Here is a 27,791-nt window from a genome sequence, read left to right as displayed (position 1 = left end):
TAGTTTAGGGCTGTTTGATAATGTAGTAACACAGCAAAATGTGATTAACCAATTAACTCATGTAATTGAATAATCAAAAATATTCTCTGAGTGAGTAGCAGACACACATTAGGCCGTTGTCATAGTCATTCTGTATATGTGCTGATTATAAAACTACAATTACACCTCCAGTTGATACTACTACTTCCAAATTCCTCATAGAAGAGTATCTGCAAATACACGTTTGTAAGTCAGATAAATAAATCTATTCATTTACTCTTTTTCCATTCATCAATTCTCTCTTGCCAGGCTTGGGTGAAGGGTCTGATTGTCCAGTTCTTACTTCCATTAAGCTCTTAATCTGCAAGTACTTTGTTTACATTCTTCCAAGATGGAAACTAAACTGAAGTAGAACCTCCAAAAATTGTAGTTCTATAATTAAACTATTAGCCTCTCTGTTTGTTTACTAAATTCTAATGATGTTGCCAAGAGACAAATTAGAAAGAGAAAACAGCCAGTTTGAGAATTATCTTGCTCAGAGGTGTTGCCTGGCTAAGAAAAAAACCTGTGATAGATAAAAATGGGAAATGAATGTTTGTTGGATTACTTTAAAGCAACTCTCTATGATTCAACATTTGTTGAAATCTAAGGTGCCTGACTGCATTTAAAATGTATTTATTTATTTCTGTAAATTCAAATCAATTCAAGGTTTGGTTGGATGGTTAAAACAGTCTCTAAGAATTTCAAAACATATTCTGCTTTGCTCTTATTGCTGCTGAAGTACATGGGTGTGGTTACATTATCAGGGATTATGACAAATTATGTAAAAGAATATTGAAAATGAATTACCTGAGCTTAGACCAATAAAAGATATTTCTTAGCAGACACAGACATTCTTTTTTTAAGAGAGAGAGAGAGAGAGAGAGAGAGAGAGAGAGAGAGAGAGAGAGAGAGAGAGAATATTAATATTTATTTTTTAGCTTAGGCGGACAGAACATCTTTTGTTTGTATGTGGTGTTGAGGATCGAACCTGGGCGGCACACATGCCAGGCGAGCATGCTACTGCTTGAGCGACATCCCCAGCCCAACACAGACATTCTTAATGCTAATTTACTATAAAAAATAACGTGATTGTGCTGCCATTATCACTATTTTGAGGTCATATTTTAATGTTCAGTTATTAAATCTTTAAAGATATGAGAAAACTATTTCTTTTGTAATTATCATTGTTCCTAGATGATTTGTTCTTTGTGAACTCTTAATTCATATTTTGTATTGTTCCTCCTCCCTGCAAAAAAAATCACACAATTCTAAGACATAGAATAATCTCTGCTTATTTTTAGTGTCTCATTTGTATATTTTAAAGTAGGTTGCATTAAATTTTATTTGAATGAAAATGTATAATTATAAATACCAATAAAATGTGGTTTATTCATAGCCAGAATGAAAAATTTATTCCCAAACCCTTTTTTAAATGTTGCTTCTCCTCCTCAATCTGTATTTAATGCTTTTCTCTTTTTCCTATTCATAGGTCAATGGGACAGAAATTGAATATGAATTTGAAGAAATTACACTGGAGAGGGTAAGAAACTAATTCAAAGCCCTAATTTTGCATTCCACATTCTAGGTACTCATTGGTTGTCTTGTGAAATTATACAGTGATGTACTATAAACTAGAAGTTTCCCATAGGACTCAAAATGGGAATATTAGTGAAATGCTTGCAGTAGAGAGAATGAGACAGCAGACCAAATAACCAGAATGTTCAGTATACAAAGTGCATTGCTTGAATTTAGAAAAATGAATGGAAAAAACAGAAATATATCATGAGCTTATATAGTACTTTTCTCTTAATATTTTCATTCTTAGTGTTTTGGCCACACATTCCTCAGATATGTTGCAGGATCTTCTTATTTATGTGATATTGATATTATCAGAACTAGTAATCATGCATATTTTATTTAGCTTTAAAAAGAGTAATGAATATTAAAACCACCCCACTGGGAAAAAAACAACCTTGGAGAGCTGTTCAAATATGTTGGAAGGACCTTGACAGAGGTTCCCATTAAAGGAAATTTGGTGCAAATCAAGCCTCATATATCTAGTTATTTTACGAAACAATAAAAATTAAAGGGCATCCAGAGGGGAAAAAAAAGTGATCAAAAATAATTAACCGGACATCCACCATAAAAGGAAAGCAAGTAAACATGAAAACCTGTTCACCCTCATTAAGAACCAAGAAAGACAAGGAGAGTAAACAGATTTTGTCTGTAACTGGCAAAAATTATAAAGAGGTGTTAATATCCAATGAATGAGCCTAGAAATTAATGCAATACTAAAGACCAATTTGAAAGTAAGAATCAAAAGCCTTGAAAATGGGCACCTTTGGATCCACAAATTATATTGATAGGACTGTACAAACACAAGAATGCTTTTATCATGTCGGTATTGTTTATAATAGTGAAGCCTGGAAAGAGTGTTTAAAATGTTATTATATACCCATATAATATAAATAAATTTTACTTAAATATTAAGAAAAATATTTAATTACAAGAATATGAGGTCTGTCTAGATATAGTATCAAGTTTAAAAATCAAGTTTTAAAATATAATCTAATAAAACACAGAGCTACATAATATGCACATATAAACACCTAAGTAAAATATGGAAGGATATACACCAAAATGTTAAAAGTGGTTGCATATTGTTAAGAATTTAGGGATAATTTTCAGTTTCATCTTCTTATTTATCTTTATTTCCTAAGCCTTTTATTATAAACATATCATATACTAATAAGAAGAAATAAAATGTATTTTTTCTGTAAGCCATCATTTAAGTATGAATTAAAATTCTAGGCCCACACTTCGAAATTATATCATCTTTTTAATTTACTGCTTATTCACTTTTGGAGTTAGGGAATTTCTCATTTTCCACCCAATTTTTATTAACTCTGAGTGGTTTTAAAAGGAAATTTACATTGAAAGTTAAGTGTTTGACAGATGGGATCTTTAATACTTCCATTATGAACTTTGATAAAATGTTAATGGCATGTTAAATAGAGAAAAGTGAAGCTTATGGTAAATTATGCCAAGTGAAAAAAATAACAATTCTAAATCACTAACCTCTGCAAGGCAGGCTAGCTGATATTTGGGGTTCAGTGCAAAATGAAAATGGGGAGCCCTTCTAAATACAGGACCTGTGCAACTGAACAGGTCCCACCTGCAAAGCCAGCTTTTCTGATTTTCCCCCACACTATACACGTAAGTAACTTGTCTAGAACATCATTTGTTTAGCCAGGTTTTATTGATTAAAAAAAAAAAAAGGAGTTAATTGGTGTGAGAGAGAGCATTCAGTAGGAGTCAGTTAATTGTGAGTTCTGATGCTTTTTCCTTCCTGATCTTGAGCCTGGCATCTCACCTCCCTCACTTCCTGCACTCGGGTTCCCAGTCATATTGTGAATCTTGCCACTACTAACTTCATCCCTTCCAAAGCCTCTGTGTCAAGCATAATCTTCTCTGAACAGTACTTCTTCTGTGTCCCTGTCATTTATTGTATCCCTCTTCAAAAGTCCTTCGACTCCTATTGGGTCTTTAAACCAATTTCACTATTTCCCTTAGTTTTCATGCTTCTTTATGCCCTCCCTTCTCTCCTCACCCAGCAGATACTAATATTAGTTTGTTCACTACACTAACTTTTCCTCTCTTAGACCCTTAACTTTTTTGTTTGTTTGTTTGTTTCCTTTTTGCTCCCTTTTGGTGCTCAGCCAGCAAAACCCCAGCCCTGGTTAACTTACTATGGTTAACTGCTCACCTTATTCATTCCATGCCAACACCTGACTAACTGGACAAGGCTGGAGAAACACTCCCTCATCTCATTTTAAAATTTTTAGCGTGTACTCAGTGCATTCTCAAAGCCTCCTGGCAATTCTTATACATTTCTCCAGTGGGGGAAACATTTTCTTATTCACTGAGACAACATAATATCTTATCATCTCTTCAAATTTGCACACACAAACAAAGCCTCTCTCCCATATCTTCATTTTTAACTGTTAAATTCCCTTCATTTTCCTTGAAAAAAATTCAAGCAGTCAAGTGAAAACCTCTTCACTTTCCTACCATCGGTTCTGCTAGAGTATTCTCCCTAGTTGGTGAGGGAATTTTTCATCCTTTCCAAGATTCTTCAATAACTCTTCACTTATGATGACCCAAACTCTGTACTCTCTTGTTCATTAAATGATTTTGTTTCTGTATATCTTTTCTCTGTTCTGCAATATCAGTTTCTTTCTTTTTCCCAAATACATTTAATACAGACAGACACACACACACACACACACACACACACACACGTAGCAGGGAAACATTGGGTCAAGTGACACTTTTGTGTATATGTGTGTGTGTGTGTGTGTGTGTATCTATCTCTTAACCCAATATTTCCCTGCTATCATTGTCTCATTATCTTGTTTTACCAAAATTTTAGGAAGTATTGCATATTCATTAACTCCCCTTTATTACATAATTTTCTTATTTTAACCTATATTATGTTTTCATCTCAACAATCATCTTAAAATTCTCTATCAAAGTTATGGCAGGTTCCATTTTGCTATGTCAAAGCATCAGTCCTGACGTTTCAGGAATATTGGATGTAGCTGCCACTGCTTCCTTCATCAAAGATGTCAATTGTTTAACTTTCAACAAATTATACTCCTGTGCTCTCACTACCTTATTGTCTAAACTTTTATTTGTCCCCTTACTGGCTCTTCCTATAAATATTGGATTATTTCGGATAGCCAGTGAACAGACCTCTTCTTAACCTCTCCTCCAGACTCATGGCTTTAAATATTACCTATCAATGGACAGCTCCCAAACCTGAAGCCAGAACCTCTCCACTAAATTCAATGTGCATAGCTAACTGTCCAGCTGGCATCTCAGCATCCTTGCTCCCTCTCCCTCAGAACCAAAGCTACTTGTACCATAATATTCCTCATCTTAGCTAATTGGTCCTATAATTTTCCTTATTATCAAGTCAAAACAGTTCTAAAGGCTTACTTAATTACTGTGTTTTTTTTTTCTCAGCATCATCAGCAAGTCCTCGTCGAGCTTCCCTAAAAATATATTTCAAAGTCAATCAAATGTTACCACCTGCTCTGCTGAATCTGAGTCCAAACCTGTATCATTCCATGGCTGAACCACTGTAATAGCTTTCACTTTCACCACACTGTGTTCCTCCAAGTAACCAGAGTAATATTTCTCAAAATATAAAGCAAGCCATATCATTTTTATTCTTAAAATCTTCCAAAAGGTGAGAATCACACCTTTTCTCCTCACCCACAAACCTTACACAATATCAGCCCTGCTCCTCTCTCCAATATCACATCCTCACATCGGATTTTCACACATTTCTTTCTAGCCACACTGACCTTGATTTTCCTCAAAAAATCCAATCTGTTTCCATCTAAAGATCTTGATGATTGTGATTCTATCTGTGTGGAGAAATCTTCCTTAGGTCTTTACATGATTGTTCTTTTCGTCATTTAAATACCTGCTCAGATGTTACCTCCTCAGAAAAATTTTGAAGTTTGTATGTCCACCTTATTTATGTTAGTAGCAATATTCCCATCACTCTTTTTCCTAATCCACAGCTTTGTCATTGTTTAGTTGCACTTATTATCATCTGAAATTTACATTATTTATTTGGTGAATTTGTTAATGTCTGTCTCCTCGTTACTGTGTGTGTGTGTGTGTGTGTGTGTGTGTGTGTGTGTAATTTCTATATTTAGTCTGCCTGGAATATTGTCTGGAATGTAATATATACTCAATGAAAATTTTGCATGTGTATGGGTTATGCCTGGCTTTACCGCTGGAAGACAATGCAGTACATACATGTGGCCTGGATTGAATTCAGGTTTTAAAAACTGGCTCTATCCCTTTATGGTCAAGTGACTTTGAACTGCTTACTTAACCTCTCTGGATCTCAATTTTCACATCTGGGAATGAATATAAAGTTTTGTAATTACCTCATAGGGACCTTGTTATGAAATAATAAATTAATTTAAAGGTTAGAACAGCATGCATAGTTATTCTTAATATTTCCTTTGGTTCACATGACCATTTCAAAAGCATTATTCATTGGTATCATCTTGGAAACTTATTAAAAACCTATCTTCCCAGTTTCAATGAGCCATTTACATTATACTAACAAGAACTTCTTTTATGATCTGCTTTATTGTTGTTGTTACATTGCTAGATGTCAGTCATCCAGTGGTAAAGAATTTATGGTCCTTGCAATATGCATTTACAGCTTATATTTTTTCTATATTTAATCTCTGTAACATTTAATTTAGTGATGAACTGATCACATTTAATAACATCCCTGTGCAGTGGATCTTGCAAATTCCATTTTACCTAGTAGGATGCTGAGGTTCAGACATTAAATCACCTGTCATTACAAAAATCAGAGAAAAAAGTCTTAGAATGAGTGAGGAATGGAGTTAGGATTTTAGTTCCACACCCAACAGAGACCAGAATCTAAGCTCATTATCACTGAGATAAGACTTCCCTCAAACTGAAGCTCAAATCTCATCTCTTCCAATAAATTTTTGACTTCCCCCTCTTGGACAGGGTGCTTCTTTAAAAACTAACATAGGTAGAAAACTTACCATATTAAATGATGAATAATTCTGTCTCTTCCAGTGAATTTCTTGAAGGGGATTTTGTTGTGTTCTCTATTTACCAGGATGACATGGAAAGGGGAAAAATCATTTGGCAATTTGAGGACAAGTTGGTGAATCCCTTCTACAGCAGCTTTGTCTAGTGTATCAACCATCTGCCACGATAGCAAACCCTACAAATGTCTTACATATATTAATTTTGCAAGCATTCAATAAATCTGGGTACAGACAGCCCTTGTTTCATATAATGTTACAGCATTATAGAGGACACAGAGAAGTAAATAGGCAAAAACCATGAAGAACAGAGTACTGTGGATTTCTGGCCCAGATTGAGCACATCCCTGAGGTTCTACATATCAGTAGGCTTATGAGAGATGAGAGGAAACTAGCCATATAAAACGGAGTGGAAGAAGGCTTCTTAGGTCAGGGAGTAGTGCATGCAAATGTTCAAAAACTCATGGAAACTTAACATGTTCAAGTAGTTAGTGACTGCACTTCAAGCTATGATGTAGGACTCAGAGACCAGGCTGGAGAGATGGTGAGGGCAGAGAACATGAATGTCTCCAATAACATACAAAAAGATTTAAACATAAATCTTATTCTAAAGGCAATATGAGACCTCGAAGAATATTAAGCATGAGAGTGACATAATCCCACTTGTGTTTTACAAAGATCACTTTGGCTGTAATATTAGGTATACATCTTATACGATTCAGAAGAGGATACAGGTATGCCTTTTCAGAAACAAAATTAATAGCTAAATTCATCCAATAGTAATGTAGAAGGGATAATTTAAAACATATTAGGACCAGTGTTTTATAAAATAGGAAAATGCAAAAGAAAGGAGTAATCAAAGATGCCTAGAGTAAAACCCAACAAACTCCTTTCATTAACACAATCTGAACCGCTCAGCACGGACACCTGTGTTATTTGAAGCCTTCCTGAGCTCTTCTGGGTTTGTCTGGCATTAGCAAAGGTAGATTAGTAAATCCCATGCCTCTGAGTGATTCATCAGTTCTCCTTGCATGAAATTAGTAGACTCTGTCCCCCAACATGGTCTGTATCATGAGAAGCTGGTTGACCAACATTGATAATAGATTCATCTTATCTACAAAACCCCGAGCAGCAAGCATGACCACAATTTAGCCAAGATGTTGAAGTGAATGTATATCACCTCCCGTAACTCCCCTCTGTCTCCAGCCCTATTAAAAAAGGAATATTTGAAGTGCTTTCCTAACAGATATAGAATGTATGTATGGACATGTGGTACTACTTGAATGTTCTGTCTGACAACTCAGAGATATTCCTTTTAAACTAACAACAAAAAAAAAATCAAAGATCTAAGTCATTTTCCCAAGTATAAATCATCAATTTTTGTGAGATGCTTTTTCACCTATTCAAAAATAAGTATATTTATTGTGGAATTTAGGAAGCAGAGAAAAATGGCCATTTATTCAATCTTGAAAATTTCTACAGATGAAGTAAGCTTGGTGGTTAAGGAGGTTAACATGGGAATTTAGTGGGCCTCCAGGTAAGAAGTGAGCCATTAAAGTCATCAAATGATGGCCTCTCCAGCTTCATCCAGATATTCAGTTAGTTAGAATGTCATTGACTGACTGATTCTCTTTGGCTGAATTCTTTTATCTCATATTGTTGATTGTTGTGAAATGTCTGAAACTCAAATATCATTAAGGATCTATTACTTCAAATAAGGCAGAGAAAGATTTTTGGTCTCTAAATTTCTCATTTGGGGATAACTTTAGCAATTTTCAATCAATTGTAACAGGAATAAATTCCAGAGTCCAAGTTAATATTTGATGAGGTTATAGAATCAGCCATAGCAAATCTTATTCTAGTTTAGTTAAATAATTTTTGATATTGTATAACTTTCCAGCTAAACTCCAAAGTTTATGTATGTCTCATTATTAGTGTGTATTTTAAGTATGTTTGAAAAATATAGACATTTATTATATTTAAATACATAAATATAACCCAAACATACATGTACATTAAACACAAATTGACAAACAATGTATGAATTTTGATCAGTTTTCTTGTCTTTGGCTGAAAATATTGCAAGATTTGTAGAACAAAAGTAGGCCTGTATAAGCAGGAGCAATAAGCACAGTCTTTGAATTCAAACAGACTGTTTTGAATCCAGGATTAGTCACTTCCTATGGGACCTCAAGCAAGTTACTTCATCTATTAAAGGCTTTAGTGTTCTTCCCAACATGTGGTTTACTAATATGTACCTCATAGTGTTGTGGTTAAAAGTAGAAATAACATACACAAATTACCTAAAAGTTTCCTGTAACATCCCAGACTTTTATACACATGCACATTTCTGTAGGCCCTATTTTTTTGGAAGATGTCATTTTCAGAATAACTTCATGTTTTCACTCTACATCTCAGTCAAGTGACAGGTACATACTCTGCTTTGCGTTGTGTGTGTACATGTATATAATCCTTATATTTGTAGTAAGTTATTAGCTTCTTCACTGATCTTAATATATGTATAACCCATTATCAATATGTTTTATAATTATGTTAAGTATATAAATGGAATCTTTTGAGTTTACAGCTACCACTTCTATAACTGCCTAGCACTATTTGAAGCTTTTCTTTTTGTTAATTCTTAAGAGTTTAGTTCCCGGCTAGACAAACAGTTATAACATTGTGTTTTATTTGTGGTAGCTTCAAACTATGATGTTGTAATAATTCCCACTTCCAGTCTGTACATATGATGTAGTGAGCAGTATTGTTTTGTTTGTGCATTAAAGAGTGTTCTTCCTTTTGAAGAACGTCTTCTTCCTTTGGAGAACTGCTCTTCTCTCCATGTCAAATGTGTTATTTTCAGGAAGACTGGCAGTCACAGCACTCCTGGTCACAAAGTTGAATTGTCTCAATCTACTCATTGGAATTACCTGGAAGGCTGGTAAAAACTAATACATCTGGGCACATGTGGACCAAATGATTCTGAATCTCAAGGGTTAGAGCATGGCAGAAAGCTTTTGCATCTAAAACTTTGTGAGTGTTGTTGATGCAGTTTAGGAGCTGACACTTGAGCAAATTCAAGCCAATCAAAGTGTCCATTCTTCAGGATTTTCTATACAGCAATATAGGGCAGACAGGAATAGCATTTCTTTTGTGCAATAAAGTATGAAATAGGAGGCAGAAAAGTAGCTGTTACGAGGAACTCTTGCTTGGTGACAAGACAAGGTTTCCTGCAAAGTAAACCAGAGATAAGAAATGAGAAAAGGAATAAAAAGAAAGAATTAGAAGCACCCAATTCCTATGCTAGACCATGCAAACAAACAACTAGATAGTACCCCATTTCCTATAACTACATGACTCTTCCCTTTAATTTTTCTAATAGCCAGACTAAGTTCAAGTCTAGCATTTGTAACTTACCAATGGTGACCTCATACAAACATCTTGGAGTTTAATTTTAGCTAATTGCTTTTCTGAAGTTATTGGATTGTTCATGTCCTAAGCTTATGTAGCCACAACTGGTTCTCAAAATAAGTGTTGTCTGCTATGGTTTCTATGTTGAGTGTCCCCTACAGGTGCATGTGTTAAGTTTGGTCTCCAGGATGGCATCATTGGGAGGTGGCATAACCTTTACAAGGTAGGGCTTTATGGAAAGTCCTACACACATTGAAGGTGGGCTCTTGGAAGGAGTTTATGTGCAACTTCTTAATAGTTCCCCTTGAGCACTCTAAGATTGTTGTAAAAGAAGCATACATGATCCTGCCCATTCATTCTCTTTTCTCTCTGCTTCAATTGGACACCTGATTGTTTTCTCCTGTATGTACTCACACCATGATTGCCACCACCTGCAGCCCTTATTAAAGATCAAACCAATGCTGACCTCTACACCCACCCTACTCAATCTTGGATTTTGAACTTTCAAAACTGCAAGCTAAATAAACCTATTCTCTTTATGAACTAGTTGCTTCCGATGTTTCATTGCAATAGCACAAAGCTGACTATTTCACCTTGCTTATATTATTTGCCTTTTCTAAATCCTACTTACACTTCTTACTATAGAGATAAGATTATAAAACAAAGCTCTAGAACAGGATTAGCAGATTTCAGAAAACCCTAATACCTCAAGGTTTACACATACAGTCTCCTTTAAAGTAACCTGTTACTGTGTCCCAACTCCCAAGAATAAAAAAAAGCAATAAAAAGAATGACAGATGAAAAAAAAAAATGACTAGTGGCAGATCTATGAATTCAGGTTTCCACTGTCTAAAAACCTTTATGATTTGGGAACCAGCAGGCTTTTGTATGTGTAGGAAATCTTTTACAGTGTTAACCATTGAACTCAGATGTCAGAGAAAAAAATGGGTGTTAGAAATATAGTTTGCAGACATTTGTAGGGTTGTGAATCTAACTTTTCCTTAGATGTAAGCATCAAAGTCTCAGGATTGAGGAGTGCCTTGTAAACACACCTCAAAGGGCTGATTTATATGAATCAGCACAAAATGCACATAAACTGAAATTCAGCTGCTAACTCCAGCCTTCTCCATTTTTTCTCAATAAACTATCTGAGTTATCTTCCATGTCCTACCCCACAAACCTCTGTCTCCAGGTTATTAATAAAGCTGTCTTTAGTTCATTAATCGGAACTTTTCTACCCTCACATCATCTAAAAGAGCTGATATATTTTCTTCTGTGCATCACTTTTTATGACATCTTTCTTTGATGTATTTCCTGATCATCACCAGCATATCTAATGCTTAAGTAGTGATATTTCTAAAACGAACAGCTTTTAGACAAAATCTGCAATGGAAAGAAATCTAGATTGTTTTCTCTTGCTATAACAGAATATCACAGACTTGGAAATTTATGTGGTAAAGAAGTTTATTTGGCTCACAGTTCTGGAAGTTGGGGTGTCCAAGAGCATGGTGTTGGCTCCTTGTCGGGGTTTTTGTGCTATAACATATAACATGGCTGAAGGGAAGGTGAGCATGCATGAGATCAGGGCAAGAAGGGGCTTGACTTAAAAGAAATCCACTCTTGTGATAACTAATCCACTCCTTCAATAAGCATAAGGGCTGTATGCTCATAATCTAATCACTCTTAACAGTCCTAACTCTTAATACTGGTGCGATGGGATGGCATTGAAATTTCAACATAAGTTTTGGAGGGCATACTCAAGTCCCAGCAAAGAACTTGCATGGAAATGACAAAACTCTGTCACCCACTAGCTGAGTTTTCTAATCAGGGGAAATCTATTTCCATGACTTCACAAGGTGTGAAGGGTTGTGGAGGTTTAATCTAAGGTGTCCTTAGATTTCGGGATTGCCATAGAGGTACTGCATCCTGAGGATAATAGAAAAAGCAAAGTTCTAGGGAGTGATACAGAAAGAGGCCCAGCAGTCATACTTACTAGATTGTAGGTCTTCAAAAATGGTAAAAGCTGGGAATTTTGATACTTTCAGCTACATAAAACCCTAGCTGCTATAACTGTATTTTTCCGGAATTCAACTAGTTAGGTAGCAGGAAATATAACCTCTGTCATTCCTAGCATATTTCTTCCCAACCTCTTCAACCATATCCACAATTATTTCACAGTTCTATATCTTTACTCAGTGATGACACAGTCCACAAGTTGTTTGGTCATCTCTCTTCACAGGTACCTGCTGCAACATCCAATGCCCTTCTCTGAGTTGTCCCTTCTAGTCTACAAGTGTCTACTACATCTAGTGGGCATTTGTCATTATCTCCACATTTCATTCTTCCCATCATGTTTCTAAGTGCCTGTAGAATTTGGTTCAAATGTCTGCCTGCCCCCACACAACCCCTGTGCTTTGTTAGCAGCTAGCATGACTGTGAACTCCAGCAGTGAGTCCTTATTGATTTAGATCAATTTGCACATCCCACTCTCCTGGACTTGATCAGTGATGGATGAGCAACTTGATTCAATATAATCACAGTGAATTCCATGGTTCTTACTTAACTTTCAGTCAGAAGCCCATCTCCTTCTTTGGGCATGAAATAAGGAAGCCTGTAACTGGGATATCAGCTCTAAGCCTAGTAAAACTGTAGAGGTTTCCTGGTTCCTAATGAAGCCAGCATTTTAGATGGCGGAGCAGATAGATTGTATGTGGAAAGTCTTAGTAATAACTTGAGATCACGAACAAAACTATCTCTGAAACCCTTCTTCTGAGTTTTTTTTTTTAAGTAAATAGTTAATACCTTTTATTGCGTTAGCTAGTTTAAATTGGCACTTTTATTATTTACAACTAAATGAAATCCTGGGACATTGCAAGTTATGAAATTCTTTATGAGATTGTTCAGGGTCCCAACTTCTTAGACTTGCCTTCACATATTCATCTCTGAATATTATTTTCTTTCTTTTCTTATTCCATTTCAAGAGACTCTCCCCCCTGCTCTACCCTACCCCTCACTTGAGAAATATTTTATTCTCTCCTTCACAAAGACTTCCTACCTCCGTAGAGGACTCCTCTTCTTCCTTTCACCTCCTCCACAAAACCTTTAATTTATCCTAAGGGCTTAGCTTTTTGAAAACAAAAGCAAGGAAGTCTTTGTGGGCTGCTTCTGAGTTCAACCCTGCCTCCTCTGACCTCCCCCTGCAATAAACACCTATTTCAGCGGGGATAAAGGAAAAGGAAAAACACAAGAAGAAAAAAATAAAAACACTACTGTCTCAATATACTGCCAGACTATACAGAGATGCATAGTAGGAAAAACTTACAGTAATTTCAAGTGTTTGAGGCATTGTTTGAATTTATACTTTTAAAAACTTGAATTTTAGTCATTTACCTTAATGAGCTTGATGCATTTTTAATCTTTCAAATTATCCTTGGGAGAAAAGGAATGCACATATGTATTATGAAAATGTTCATAGGCATCAGAATTTATATCATGTGTTACCTGATTTTAAAATTTAAAATATTTGATCTTTTTAGATTCAGCTTAAATTAAAGAATGCACATTTAGTTATTAAGAAGAATTTGATATTACTTTATATTTAATTCAGGATCACTAGTCAAGTTATTGATCCTAAAATTGCTCTTCACCCCATTACCATTTTTATCTAACCAGTGTCAATTTATTGTCCAAAATCCAACTGAGATACTACATCTTCTTGAAAAGCCTTGTCAAATCCCTCCAGAGTTAGCATTTCCATCTTCTTTCTTCTTGTCATTTGTGTTTGAACTGTGTCTACCTTTTGTATGCTCACCAAAAATTGAGAACTGTGTTTCATTTACCATATATCCCCAGCACCTGGCATAAGGCAGATGTTCAATGTTGAATTGAGATTCTGGGAAAGCATTACATAGTCACAGAATAGGTTACTCAAAAGCTCAGTGACCTATCAGATCACACATTTATATTTTTTCCGATTTTAGTTATTCAAGGGTAGAGTCTGACTATCTTAGCCAGAGTTCTCTAGAAAAATATAACTGATAGATAGATACAGGGTAGGGATTTAGTATGAGAATTGTTTCACTGCTTCTGAAGACCAAGAAGTCACATGACGTTCTGCTCTCTGCAAGCTGGAGATACAGCAAAGTCAGTAATGTAATTCAGTCCAAGTTCAAAGCCAAAGCCCTATGAAGGAAAATGGGGAAGAGGGTGTTACATTCCAGAGACAAAGGCCCAAGAAACCTGGGGCTTTGATATCTCAGGGAAAGAAAAGGTGCCCATTTTACTTACCCCCAGAACACAAAGGGTGTTTACCCTTTCTCTGTCCTTTTCTTCTTTCCAGACCCTCAACAAATTGGATGGTTCCCTGTTGTGTCAGTGAGGACACTTCTTCACTCAGTCTACTAATTCAAATACTATTTCCTTCCAGAAACACCCTCGCAGACATACCCAGAAAGAATGTTTTATCAGATATCTGGGTATCCCTTAACCCAGTCAATTTGGCACATAAAATTAAGTATCACACTGACCAGGACTTCATCCTGATGTGTTCACATCTGTAAATCACAACTGCAAACTGAGATATATCCCTGGAGTTGACACCAAAACCTTTCTTCACATAGCACTGGCCAAATAAAATCACCTTTCTACCTGGAGTCAGGAAAGTGACAAGCAAGAAATACTTGTGGTAAAACAAAAATGACCAACGTGAAAGTTAAGTACGTAAGTCCCAGGTGACAGTGATGGGTTCAGTGCTATCCTTACCCAAGAATCACTGAACTATGATTAGAAAACCCATGTTAACAGAGGTTAATGATATGTCCAAGGTCATGAGGCAAAAACAGGTGAACTCTTTCCACTATGATTCATTTTTTCTCTGAAATCTGGCCACTAGGTTGGGGATATAGCTCAGTTGGTAGAGTGCTTGCCTTGCATGCACAAGGCCCTGGGTTCAATCCCCAGCACCACCACCAAAAAAAAAAAAAATCTGGCCACTTTCTTCAAGAATCTCACATTTAAGTGAGAAAGAACCTGTTGTCATCTTAATATCCAATCAGATTAAAATATGGCCCAATAAAACCAATGTAACTAAGTAGGCTTATCACTACTCAACATGAGCCCAGAATTTAAATAAATCCTTTGAGGGGACACTTGCAGCCACTAATAGAATGTTAACTAACATGGCTCTTACTCATTTGGATTTTAGCTACATTAAAGGATAATTAGGAGTCTAAAACTTCAAGGCACTAAATGGCTAAAATGGTTCTTACTTTAATCCTTTTCATTTGACATTTTCTATCTGGTTTGTTGTTAATCATTAGATGAATCCCATTTAGTCTTCTAGTAAGAGATATAGATAAAGACTAATTTTCCCTCCCAATGTGTCTATCCAAATGTACATAATACATATATCCAAATGTATATATAAGTGTATAAATATGTATATATTTATAAACACATTATACACACATAACTATTTCCATTCATATGCTTCATAATAAACATTCAATTATGTATACTTTATATACATTTTGTATTTTACATTATATACACATTTCTGTCATATAATTGATATTTATTCTTGTATTTATGTGTGTCCTAAGATAGACAATAAATCCATAGATAAGAAGAAAAAAAGACTATTCTTCATTAGTTGAGGCCAATGCTCAGTGCTACCCTTTCCAGTGCTGGCAGCAGTATCAGTTGCAACAATTAAGTATATAAATATTAATCATTTATTGAAGGTTGAACCTTATATGTAAATCGTTCAACAAGGGCTGTCTCATATCTTGACAATAAGTCTATTGCATAAGCTTAGAACCACTACTTTACTTCTTTAAATAAGTTAAGACTTTTGTCCAAACTAGTGTGTGGCAGAGCTATTTAGATGCCATCTGGAGGCATGGAGAATATGAAGGACATTTTTGGAGTAAAAATTTTTTTTTCTGACCAGTTGTGGTATGCTCAGATTGCCTTTAGGTCTTCAGTACATTTATCAAAAGGAAAACTAAGCCAAATGGCAAAGAATCTTCAGTTAGCATTGGAAAGAAGAAATAAGCATCAAGGAAAAGAAATTAGTAGGTGGTTAGAGATATACTTATTTCTGTTTAAGATTATTTCTTAATTTTCATGAAATAAACTGTACTCTTCCCCCACCATCTACTTAAACTTTGCTCAAAACTCACTAATATCACTCTAACTCTAGGTGAAAATAACAAGAAACATGATATCACATTTGTATTTTTAGCATTTTTCTAACTCATAAAAAGAATACAGTTATAGCAGTATTCCAGTTATGTTTTAGAAGTTTTCAAATGAAAATATAGTTTCTCAAACTTAAAATTAGTAAGGTTGTAAGTTCTATTATGATGTTCAATGTTATTGTTTCATTCAGGTGATATAATGTATATTGTATGATACATCTCATTTTAATATTACTTCATTACTTTCAAATTATTTTTCTGATATTTCATCCACCCCATGAAAAGGAAAATAAAACATGGTGTTCATCATTTTGCAAATGAGGAAATGAACACTCACTAGTGTTCCCAAGAGTTTCTCAAGGTCACTCAATAAATAGCAAAAGCCATTTTACATTCACATCTTTTTCTTACAATCTCAGTCATTTTTTACTCTCTTGTTTTCTTGTTTTTTGGCTTTACTTTAATACTAAAAAAATCCAAATAATCACCTTACTCAAAACTAACTAAAAATCTAAAACTGCAGTCAATAGTTGGGCATGGTGGCATACACCTGTAATCCCATGACTTGGAAGGCTAAGGCAAGAGGATGACAAGTTCAAAGCCAGCCTCAGCAAAAGCGAGGTGAGACCCTATCTCTAAATATAATACAAAATAGGGCTGGGGATGTGGCTCAGTTGCTGAGTGCCCCTGAGTTCAAACCGAGTACCCCCAAAATAAATAAAAAATAATTTTTAAAATGCAGTCAATAATTTCTCATTCAAACAAAGTTGAAATCAGAAGCAACAGTCCCTCATCACAAATTATACTTTAACAAGCCCCTCAGATCATTTAAATTTGCATTTTAAAAAGCAACTATCATAAATGTTCAGGAGAATGAGAGATAGTTACACATACAAAATTTTCATTTTGTTTAAAATTTGCTTCCATTTTATGATTTGAGGTGTTGCATGGAAATTCCAAACTGATCCATCATGATGTAAAATTTACAATATGGTTCAAATGTAACAGTGCAGAATTGAATATGGAGGCAGGCATAATAACCTTCCTCTTAGAAATCTGGAGGAGTTGTAGTTTCAAATTTTTTGTGCAATTAGATTAAATCATAATGCAACAGTAAAAAAAAATTCATTTTGTATCTCCAGAAAGAGAGACCCTTTAACCCTCTTGACATTGGCTATCATTGTTTTTCTTTCCTTACAATGATTATAATTTTTTCTGGTAATTTCTACTAAACTATTTTTACCAATATAATGAAGTATTTTTAGTGTATATATCCTGAAATCAAATTATATGTTTAATGATTTAACACTTAATAGTTTTATGAATGTGAGTAACTTTCTCCACCCCCTATCTGTGTGTGTGTGTGTGTGTGTGTGTGTGTGTGTGTTCCACTGAGTGGGGTGATAATAATGTACACTTGTGGATTGGTTTTGAGGACCAGATGCATTCATTAGTATAAAGTATTTCAAAAAAATGCCTGACTCTAGTAAGCATTTTTCGAGTGTTAATTATCAGTATCATCATTGTTACTAGATTAGGTGATCTTTAAGAAATGGGCATTGAGAGAGTATGTCCACTTTCTCCCTTGAATCTTTCTAGAGAATCTTTCCCCAACCCATTAATTATTTCCCCTGTGGATTGTCTCCCCCCTTTGGCAATGTTCTTGATTATTATTCCTTCTCTAAAAATTTTCTCTCATTCTAGATGTGCTTTGAATGCCCTCTGTGGTGCCTGGAGTTCATGGTTTATTCAATCAACAAGCATGAATAGGTCACCTTTCCTGGGACGGGTATATATATATATGATTAGGTAGTGAATGAGATGATATCTGCTTTCAGATAGCTGAAGAGTTAGAAAGAAAGATACATGTGAATAAGAGTCCTTACTGCAGGAGGATCTATCATTGAGTGCCTACTAGGCTTTATCTACAAAACTATTCCATGTGATAAGCCTGAAAACAAAAGAGAAAATGTCCTTTCTTACTCATTTTGCCATACTAGAACAAAAATCCAGGCCTCTGCATTGGCCAGTTAATAAAATGAATGTTTTTAATCCAATGTAGATTTCTCTGTGCCTGCATTCAATGATAAAATATACAAGAAACAAAATATTTTGCAAGGAATATTTATTACTGCATCAAGACTGAATTGATGCTATTGTTATTTAGCCACGTGCTCACCAAGCTTGTTACTTTAGGGACAGGCTGTTTTCAACCTGGGCTGTTTGGGTAGAAAGAACAACACATGCTTTTCAGCACAGTCTATCATGTTTGGTGGGGCCTCAAGGATACTCCTAGGTGAACTGACCAAAGGCTTTGCCAACACTTTCAGATGCAGTTGAAATGCATCACACTGCTCTACCTGCAAGCTACACATCACTCAGACCTGGTTGTTCTTCTGATGATAAGGGATTTGATATGTATGTATACATTTGTTCCTTGGTATGTGCAGGGTATTGGTTCCAGGAATCCTACAGATAGCAAAATTCATGATGTTCAAGTCCCTTATTTAAAATGGCACAGTCTTTTCATATGACCTGCACACATTCTCCTAAATACTTTAAATCATCTCTATATTAGTTATGGTACCTAATACAATGTTAAATATTAAATTGATGCATCATATTGTTTAGGGAATGATTACCAAAAAAAAAAAAAAAAAAAAAAAAAAGTACATGTTAGGTATGGAGGCATTTTTTTTTTCCTGAATGTTTTTATCCACCATTGGGTGAATTTATGGATGGGGAACCCTTAGATACAAAAAGATGACAGTATTCTGGAAATCTGAAATTTGTCGTTAAATTTATTGTATTACCTTCTGTAATCCTCCTTGCAACAACTTCCTAAATTATCAAGTCTACCTTGTAAAATGAGGCACTGAGTGATTAAGTGACTTACAGGAGTTTGCACAGCTAGGTATTGACATATCTGAGGTTTGAACTGAGCCTGGGTCAAATGTAGATTTTTCAAAGAACTGCCTGCTGTGCAGTTTTAGCATTTCTCTGTCCACTTTGTCAAGGCCGGCTGTGCTATTTCACAGAGCATTGTGCTTTTCCCTTTGGAAAGCTCAGCATTTGAATGGCTGATCTAGGGATTCTTGCCTCTGGTTTCCAAGGGGATGTTTCTCAACTTGAACACTTGAGTCTGCATTTGTGCTCAGTGGGGAAGGAAGTGTAATGATATTAAATGAAGGCAACACTGACTGTGAAATCAGTTATTTTTCAAATCTCAGGGTTATTGAATTAATAAATTAGTCTTAGAAGGCTGTGTATCATTCTTGGAATCCTGAGAAAGGAAATTGAATATTAACCCAGTTCACATTCATAATGCACAATTTATAGCCACAAGCAGACAGAGCCATATGGTGGAGACATTCTTTCAGATTATTTTACATTGGGTGCTCCTTATGCAGCAGGTCTCCTAAGTGACTTATCCTGTGTGATCAAAATCGTGAGACATCTGTTGATAATAACTTTGAGAACAAATTGGTACTTCCCAAACCTGTTTGAATTATAAAAAAAAATATGTCTACTTTAATAATGAATACAAAGTGTGCAGAAAGCATCTGAAACACACACACAAACTTGTTCATTATCACCTCAAAATTACACTGTCTAGCACTGCTGAAATCTCATTCAGAGAAAACTCAGCTCCTTTGTGAAACTGTGGGACTATTTTTTCTTTTCAATTGTAGAAACATGGTTGCTAGTTCTTAAAAATCCAGAAAAAGGAGATTAAATAACCATACTTATGCTGTTACATATGAAGCATGTCAAAGCTGAATAGTTTCAAAACCTCAGGAGAAAGTTGAGCCTTCTTAACATTTATAAGCCACTACTGAATTGCCAGGTCCCAATTCACCACAGAATTTTCTGGCCATCTGGTAAGCTGCCACAGACTACACGGTTGCAGCCAAAGACATACTCTACACCAGAAAGTCTGTGATTCTCATCACAAGCTCCCTTTTGACTGGCTTGGCACCATGGTCTGTTGAGGATGAGCCTGTGGAATACTTTGTAGTATTTTTATTTCTGCTGTGGCTCCTCCTTTCAGTTGTGTATTCATCATGAGGTCCCCCTGGGCAGTAAGGATTCCAAAAGAAAAATGCAGTGAGATATTTCCATCTCCTGCTCTGGATGAGTGGAGTAAGCATAATAGATCTTTTTACTCCCCACAATTTTAATCTTTCATTTTATTGAGCCCAAATGAAAGTGCACTAAGTTTTCAGAAGTGCTATTGCCCTCTTCCCATGCCACGTGGAAGACTCAGGAGACTTGGCCTTGACTATACACACAAATTAACTTTTAGCCAACTGCAGAGTTCCTGACCCAGGGTTTCCTGTCATGTGTTAATGACAAATCTCTGTTCCAGTCAATTGCCCCCTATTTATTTTTTTCCCTTACTTGCTTACTATTAATTTTTTTCTACTCTGCAAAGCCACATCTTTTACTTCTTTAGAAAATCATCTACTAAATGGACTGAATAGTTTTAATTTGTCACTTCCTTATAACACAGTTATAATGATGATAGTAATGATAGCTTCAAAGTAGTCGAGATATGCTAGAGCCTCCTCACACCAATTTTATTTAAACTCTACAACAAACTAGCAATTAGGTTTTTATTATCCTCATTTTAAAAAATTAGAAAACTGAAGGTTGTAAGAGTTAAGTAAGCTAAATTTCAACTCAGTCCTATTTTGATTTTTCCATACCCTATTTCTTACTATAAATGGTAGTTGTTACTAATCCCTTATACAGATGAAAAAGCTGAGGTTTAGAAAGTTAAGTATCTTGCCCATTGTATTGGGCTTATGTGAAAATACCAGGCATAGAGAAAAATCGTGCAATTATGTCAGTCTAGAGTACTCTTCCTTCTTGCTTATTCTCCCCTTAGCATCACCATCTGTTTAACCAGAAAGCAACCCTCACTGATCACATGCAGTTAGCCACTGAATTCTGTCAATTGCATGTTTCTAATCTCTTTTCAGTCCCACCTATTTTTCCCAGGTGGACAATGTACTTCAGGCTATCATCAGGTCTCATCAGGATTACATCAACCAGCTAACTAGAAATCCAGCCCAGTGTATAACACACTTAACCAAAATAAAACATGACTGTGATACTCATAACTCCACATTGATTTTTAGGGGAAAAATCCGCCTTCTGGGTGTAGTACCTAAGGCATAATGTAGTCTACTGTCATTTCCAGCTCATTCCTTACCTCTACCTTGCATCCATACTCCAGACACATGGCATTATTTGGAATTCTCCAAACTCATGGGGTTCTGTTTCTCATTTCTCTTTCTTTTAAATGCTCTTCTCCATCTCTTCACCTTTGCCTAACCAAGGTCTGGTCAATAATTATGTGCAAGCTTAGGTATTAGCTCTTTTGAGAAGGCTTCCCTGACTACCTCTTAACTCTTGGGTACCTTTCTCTTCTACTGGGCATTTGAAAGTCCTCTGTCAAGACGTGCTAGCTCCTGTCCAGAACTTATAAGTTGACCTCCCTTGGTAGCTTCTTACAATAACATTAATGGCCCCAACTTTCTTGGCATCTATTTGGTTAAAGAGAAAAAATATGCCCTAGTTTTAGAACCATTCATAGATACACATTTTCTATCCTACAAGTTTCTGCTGCTTGAGCAACATTCATTCAGTCAGAAAATAAATATTTATTGATCACCTACGATTGTATTCTCTTTTGTTATAGGCTCAGTGTATACAGAAGCAGACAGAAAATAAAATCCGTACCCTTAGATAACATATATCCTAGTCAGAGACACTAAATAAGCTGAATAAATAAGTATACCATACGGTAATAAGTGCTATGGAAAAAAGTAGAGTAGATTTTTATTGAAGTTAGTCACTCAAACAGATTTTTGAAATTTGTTTTTCCCCTGAAATGGCAAATGTTATTCAAAATAATCATTGTCTTCACATTTTGCTAGCAGAGAGATGCTGCTATAACTATACTCTGTTGGCTGGACTTCAGACACTATCAGAAAGGGGGAAGGATGAATTAGTAGGTTTGCTTTGACAAAGCATCAGGATATTCTATATATATAACTGTGGTATAAATTTAAATAAGTCCTGGTCTGGATTAGTGTACACACACTTACATCAACACACATACACAATCACTGAGGAAACTTTTTATGACAAGACTACAAGTGATAGAATTCTATTTGTTTTTCTGGACAGAAGCCACCTTCAAATATTACTGGGAACTGGACCTATCTCCCTATTGACTGGGTAATTGGTTATTAACAAGGTCAAAACAAAAATTAATAAATGCTGGTAATAATAGGAGGATAAAGGAGCCCCTATGTACTATTGATGGGAATTTAAATTAGTACAGCAACTATGCAAAACAGTTTGGAAGCTCCTCAAAAAACTAAAAATAGAACTACCATATGATCCAGCTATCCCACTCCTGGAAATACATCTTAAGGTAATGAAGTCAGCATACAAAGGGATACCTACATACCCATGTTTATTGCTGCAATATTCACAATAGCCAAGGTATGAAATCAGCCTAGGTACTTATCAAGAAATTAATGGATAAAAAAATGTGGTTCATATACACAATGAAGTATTATTCAGCCATAAAGAAGACTGAAATCATGTCATTTGCAGGAAAATAGATGGAAACCAGAGACCATCATGAGAAGCAAAATAAACCAGACACAGAAAGACAGGTGTCACATGTATTCTCTCATATGTGGAATCTAGAGTAGTTAAAGAAAAAAACAAAACAAAACAAAAAGCACCTGAAAGTAGTAGAACTACTACTAAAGAAGGGGAAGGGCCTGGAAGGAGGAGCAGAGTGAGGAAGTTAATCACAGTGAAACACGTTAATTTGTACAACCAATAGGTGTTAATAATTTTAAGGAGTAAAAAGCAATGTTTTGTGCTCTGATGGGTGTTGAGAAGATGAGATGCCAAGCTGTGAATATGAATGTGCTTCTGAGCATTGTCAAGACCAGAATCAAGATACTGACCACTCCTATGCATGACCTTTGAGTCCCCATAACTTCCTAGGTTTTGAGAAACAGCACTTCCCAGCTGACATTGAAATTGGCGCCCCGCCCCCCCTTTTTTTCTGTGAAATTAAGAAAATAGTACAAGAAAATTAACCATGTAGTTGCGGTGAAGCAATACTTTGCTACAGTATCTGTTTCTTCCTCCTCAAGCTCTTTCTGCCTAATTCTTTGGTTGTGTCAAGAGTTCCCCCTGAATGTTACTGGAACACCCTGTTATATATCCCACTCCATCTTCACAGCCTGTTACTTGATCACTTCATCCCCTCCCCTCTGTTAAACTGCAGCAGATTGAGGATCCTATCCCTCACACTGAATTCCTTGCATCTTGCCAAGTGCACACACAATAGTACATATAACAAGGAAGAAAGAAAACTGAGTTTCTAATAAAAGACAATGCATACCACAGAGTCAGAAAATATTGGTGCTGAAGAAGTCTGGCAGTTCATTCAACACTATAATTTTTACATTTTTGAGAAAAATGGAGTTTCACAGAAGTATATAGACTTACTCAGGGTCAACCCTGCTGCCCAATTAGGAAAAAAGCTATCGATATACCTGTATTACTCTTTATCCTGGAAGGAAATTTTGGATTATAAAATATACTAAGAAAATATAGGTTATTTTGATCAATCAAAAATAAAATGATTAATAATATTTCAAGGTGTTTTTTAAATGAAGATGAACTACTTCCAGTTTAGCTATGAACATTTTGCAACATAGTATTTTGTATATGGGGTTTAGACTCAAATCCAACCTAACACAGAATTCTTTTTAAAAAATATCTCCCATGAATATTTAGCAGGTACAATCTCCTATAGCCTAAATAAGTCATTCTGAGATGATACTTCCACTAGTTTCCTTATCCCTGCCCTAAGATATCTTGTGACCTCAGGTATGCCTCCAGAACTATAAACATCAAAAATAGGAAGAGAATATATTTCTTCCACTGAAACTTTCATTCTATTCCCTTGAAGATATTAGACCTTTCAATTTCTCTCATGGGTGAAAATATTCTGACTTTTACTTTTTAAAAATATTCTGATTCTTATGACCTCATTACTATATCACAGGAAAAACAAATAAGGTAAAAAATGTCTCTTCCAGTTTCCTGCCTGGATATCTAGGCTGCATCATGCCATATTCAGCTTAATTGTTTAAACATTTTAGATTGTATTGTAGTATTTGCGGTGACCTTTGTTCAAGGACAGTGATATTCTGACCAGCTTCTGTAGATATAACTTTCCTTTAAGGATTCTGGATAGTTGTTTGCTCCTGATAATTTTCATTTCTCTTCCCCGTTTTCTGTTTGAGTTTCATCAGTACTTTCATGTCCTGAAAATCCAAGATTTAAAGAAATGCTAATTCTACTGAAATGCTATTTCCTCTGCTTTAGGCTTAGCAATTCCCAGACATCTTTCAAGCATTAGTTTAACCATTACTTCCTCAAATAAACTGTTGGTAACCTTCCAATCTAAATTAGCTAGCCCCCCTGTCATTATTTTCTCCCATCGTACTTGCAATTTGATTTTATTTGCTTATTTCTTCTTTAATGCCTGCCTCTGTCAGTAGATACTCAAACTCTGTGAAATCAAATAGGCATCCTTATTTTGTTTACCAGTGAATATATAACATTTATCACTCTATCTTGCACATAGTCAATTCTCAATAAATAAAGACCATGGCAGAAAAATATGTTTTATGAGTATTGAGAAATGAAATTTATATTTTGTATGTACCATTATTTTGGGTCTCACTTTTGTAAGCAATGTGTACATTAGAAAGAAGGCAATAAGGAGTCAAATAGTTACATGGTGCTTCCTCTGTTTTTTCTTAAGCACTTTTGCCATCACTGTTCCATAACATCACATGATTCTGCAACCACAAGCTCAAAGTCTCTGAATACATCTTGGTGAATCTGCTTTGCTCTGACAGTAATACAACATGAGACTTAACATTTTTTAAACAAACACTTGGAATACAATGTGCATACACTATATTATTTGAAAACTGCCTCTAGCCATTTAACCTAGAGCCTTGACCAGAGTAAAAGCCAGGACAACAGCATTTCATGTCATGCTTTTTCTATATTACAGAATCTAAAACTCAAAAAAGATTTAAAAGCTCCATGTAAGCTTTGTAATTAATTAAACAGTTAATCCTGTTTAAGAAGTCAAAAGAAATATTTTATGTTTTCTGTCCTTTTTTTTCCTTGACTCTACCCTTCATTTCAAATCTTTTCCTCTACTTTGTGTATAAGGTCCATTGTACACAAGCTAAATCACCCTTTATCTCCCCTGAGCAACCCCGCCCATGTCACACTTGCTGTGACACATTTAGATATGGGTTATCATTGTAATCTTGGCATCCTAATACTTGACTAAGAGTAGATGTTTGATAAGTAATGAATGAATGAAATTTTATAAATTCCAAGAGAAAACACACACACACACACACACACACACACACACACACACACACACACACATCCTAAGGCTTAGACCTTCCTTGGGGGATGCTATGGAGCATTCATATTGAAACTTTACCATAGACTTCAATAACCTAAACTTGCTCCTTCCCCTCTTCTCTGCTATCTTCTCTGCTTCTCAGCTTTGAACAGTTGTCTCTCCATTCTTCAATATGCTGTGATTGCTTCTTTCTCTGTAGGTGAGAACTTCACTCTTCTTTTTCAAAACCAACTGTACCACTTTCATGATGCCTTTCTAGCTTAAGTCAAAGAAGATATCTTAGTTTTTGGCTATCATAATCAAGACATATACAACAGTGGTCTACATACGTAATTGTCTATTTACAAAGTACATGTATGTTTTGGTTTTCTAACTTAAACATATGGATTGTACCATTTTGACCCTGTATTCTATGAGATATATATCTTTTTAATGATGACCTCCACTTAGTTTTTCTTTTCTTTGTGTGGGTTAATTTCTCAGAACAGTTAGTTCCATTTGCAATGAGATGATTCTCTAAAAGCAAGTTGAAGATGAGAACCAATTAAGGCCACTTACTTCTAAGCTTACAAGTATTAATTTCATGCATTTTACCCTGTCATTTATTTTTTTGTTTTACAAAAGAGTAATTTACTTCTGCTGTCATGTGCATTTAGGTCAGAAGTTGGACACAAATGAAGTACTAAAAAAGTGATGGTATGTGAATATTTTACTCTAGTAGTTGCTTAGAAATTATACACACACACACACACACACACTTTTCTACTTATACATATTTGATAAATTTATATAGAGTAGATTCAGATTGTTCTGGATAACCACTATGCCCTATGTTTGTGTTTGTGTGTGTGTGTGTGTGTGTGTGTGTGTTTGACAATGCCTAAAATAAATTTTTGCCTGTTATAGGTGTTGGGTAAGGTGTGATTTTTTTTCTCTTGCTTCCAAGAGAATTAACAAGTATATAACTTGTTTTCCTATATGTAAAAAAAATGATGCAGTAATATTTTGAAAGAATGTCACAGATTCATTTATTTTGAAGCATCTTATTAAGGTCTTCAATTTACAGGTAGAAGGTAGTTTCAGATTCATGTTCTCCCTTCTTGAGATTGTGATAGGTCAATCTAGGCCTACTATTTTGTGTGCTTTGAAATGTATTTATTGTTTGCTATCTTAAGAATATGATTTAATTAGAAAATAGTTTTGTACATTAGAACTTTTATATAGTTTTAAAGTATATACTCTAGTACTAAATACTATGTTATGACTTTTTAGTTTGTATTTATTAATGTATTAAATATTTAATATAGTACTATATACTTTTTATTATATGTAATAATTTTATGAAATTTCTAAGTTTGGTTATGCAGAAAGATTAGGATTCTTGAAATATAGTCACTTGCTTTTTGGGGGATAAAATTCACAGATCATTCACTTTTAAGGCATTTCTTTTGGTGGCTGGGAAAATGTGTAATATTCATATTTAAAACCTCATGGTTAGCAAAGTATAGTTCTTATTCATTGTGAGTTTTAGAATTGAGTTTTGAATTGTTTTTCAGTTTTCCTCACTAGAATTTAAATTACTGTGTTTCTGTGTGAAGTAACTAATGTGTCTATATTTTCCATTTAAGGAAATTCCAACAATAACCTCTTTGCCCTACAGCATATCCTTCTACCTGCAAGGCTCATTTGACATTAAAATTGTGAAGTACTGAGACATGTAGCTTAAATATTGAAAATTGGAGGACATTTGGATAGTTTTTGTGGATAGTAAATCTGCAAAGCTGAAACTGGGATTATCCTGGGAAATTCAGATCACATAAATGCTTGGTGGGTATCTGACCTTCTTCCTGTTGCCATCCTCTTAGAGCCTGCACCAAAAGACTTCAAGGAAATTAATTCACTCTTTGGGCCTTTGTCAACTAGTCTATAAATATAGAGTAGTAGATGAGATCTTAGTCCTCCCAAATTTAAAGGTTTTTTTGCTAGGCCTGGATCTATTACATTACATCTAAATACTATTTATTCAGTCATCCTCAG

At 35.2% G+C, this 27,791-nt stretch overlaps 1 protein-coding gene and 1 non-coding gene across 12 annotated transcripts in view; both read left to right on the top strand.

The window, feature by feature from the left end:
- The window catches only part of Dlg2 (discs large MAGUK scaffold protein 2), a 2,013,368-nt gene that overhangs the window by 1,384,563 nt on the left and 601,014 nt on the right, over positions 1 to 27,791 (top strand). For all 11 annotated transcript variants that reach the window (XM_077797652.1, XM_026384678.2, XM_077797650.1 and 8 more), the window contains one exon: positions 1,511 to 1,561. In XM_077797652.1, coding sequence (XP_077653778.1) covers positions 1,511 to 1,561 — 51 coding nt within the window. The remainder of the gene's footprint in view (positions 1 to 1,510; positions 1,562 to 27,791) is intronic.
- Trnaa-ugc (transfer RNA alanine (anticodon UGC)) lies at positions 14,944 to 15,016 on the top strand. Its single transcript has one exon. It is a non-coding gene; the product is annotated as a tRNA-Ala (tRNA).

Source organism: Urocitellus parryii, chromosome 4 (assembly GCF_045843805.1).
Source record: "Urocitellus parryii isolate mUroPar1 chromosome 4, mUroPar1.hap1, whole genome shotgun sequence".
Taxonomy (NCBI): Eukaryota; Metazoa; Chordata; class Mammalia; order Rodentia; family Sciuridae; genus Urocitellus; species Urocitellus parryii.
This window is presented reverse-complemented; position numbering and strand designations above follow the sequence as displayed.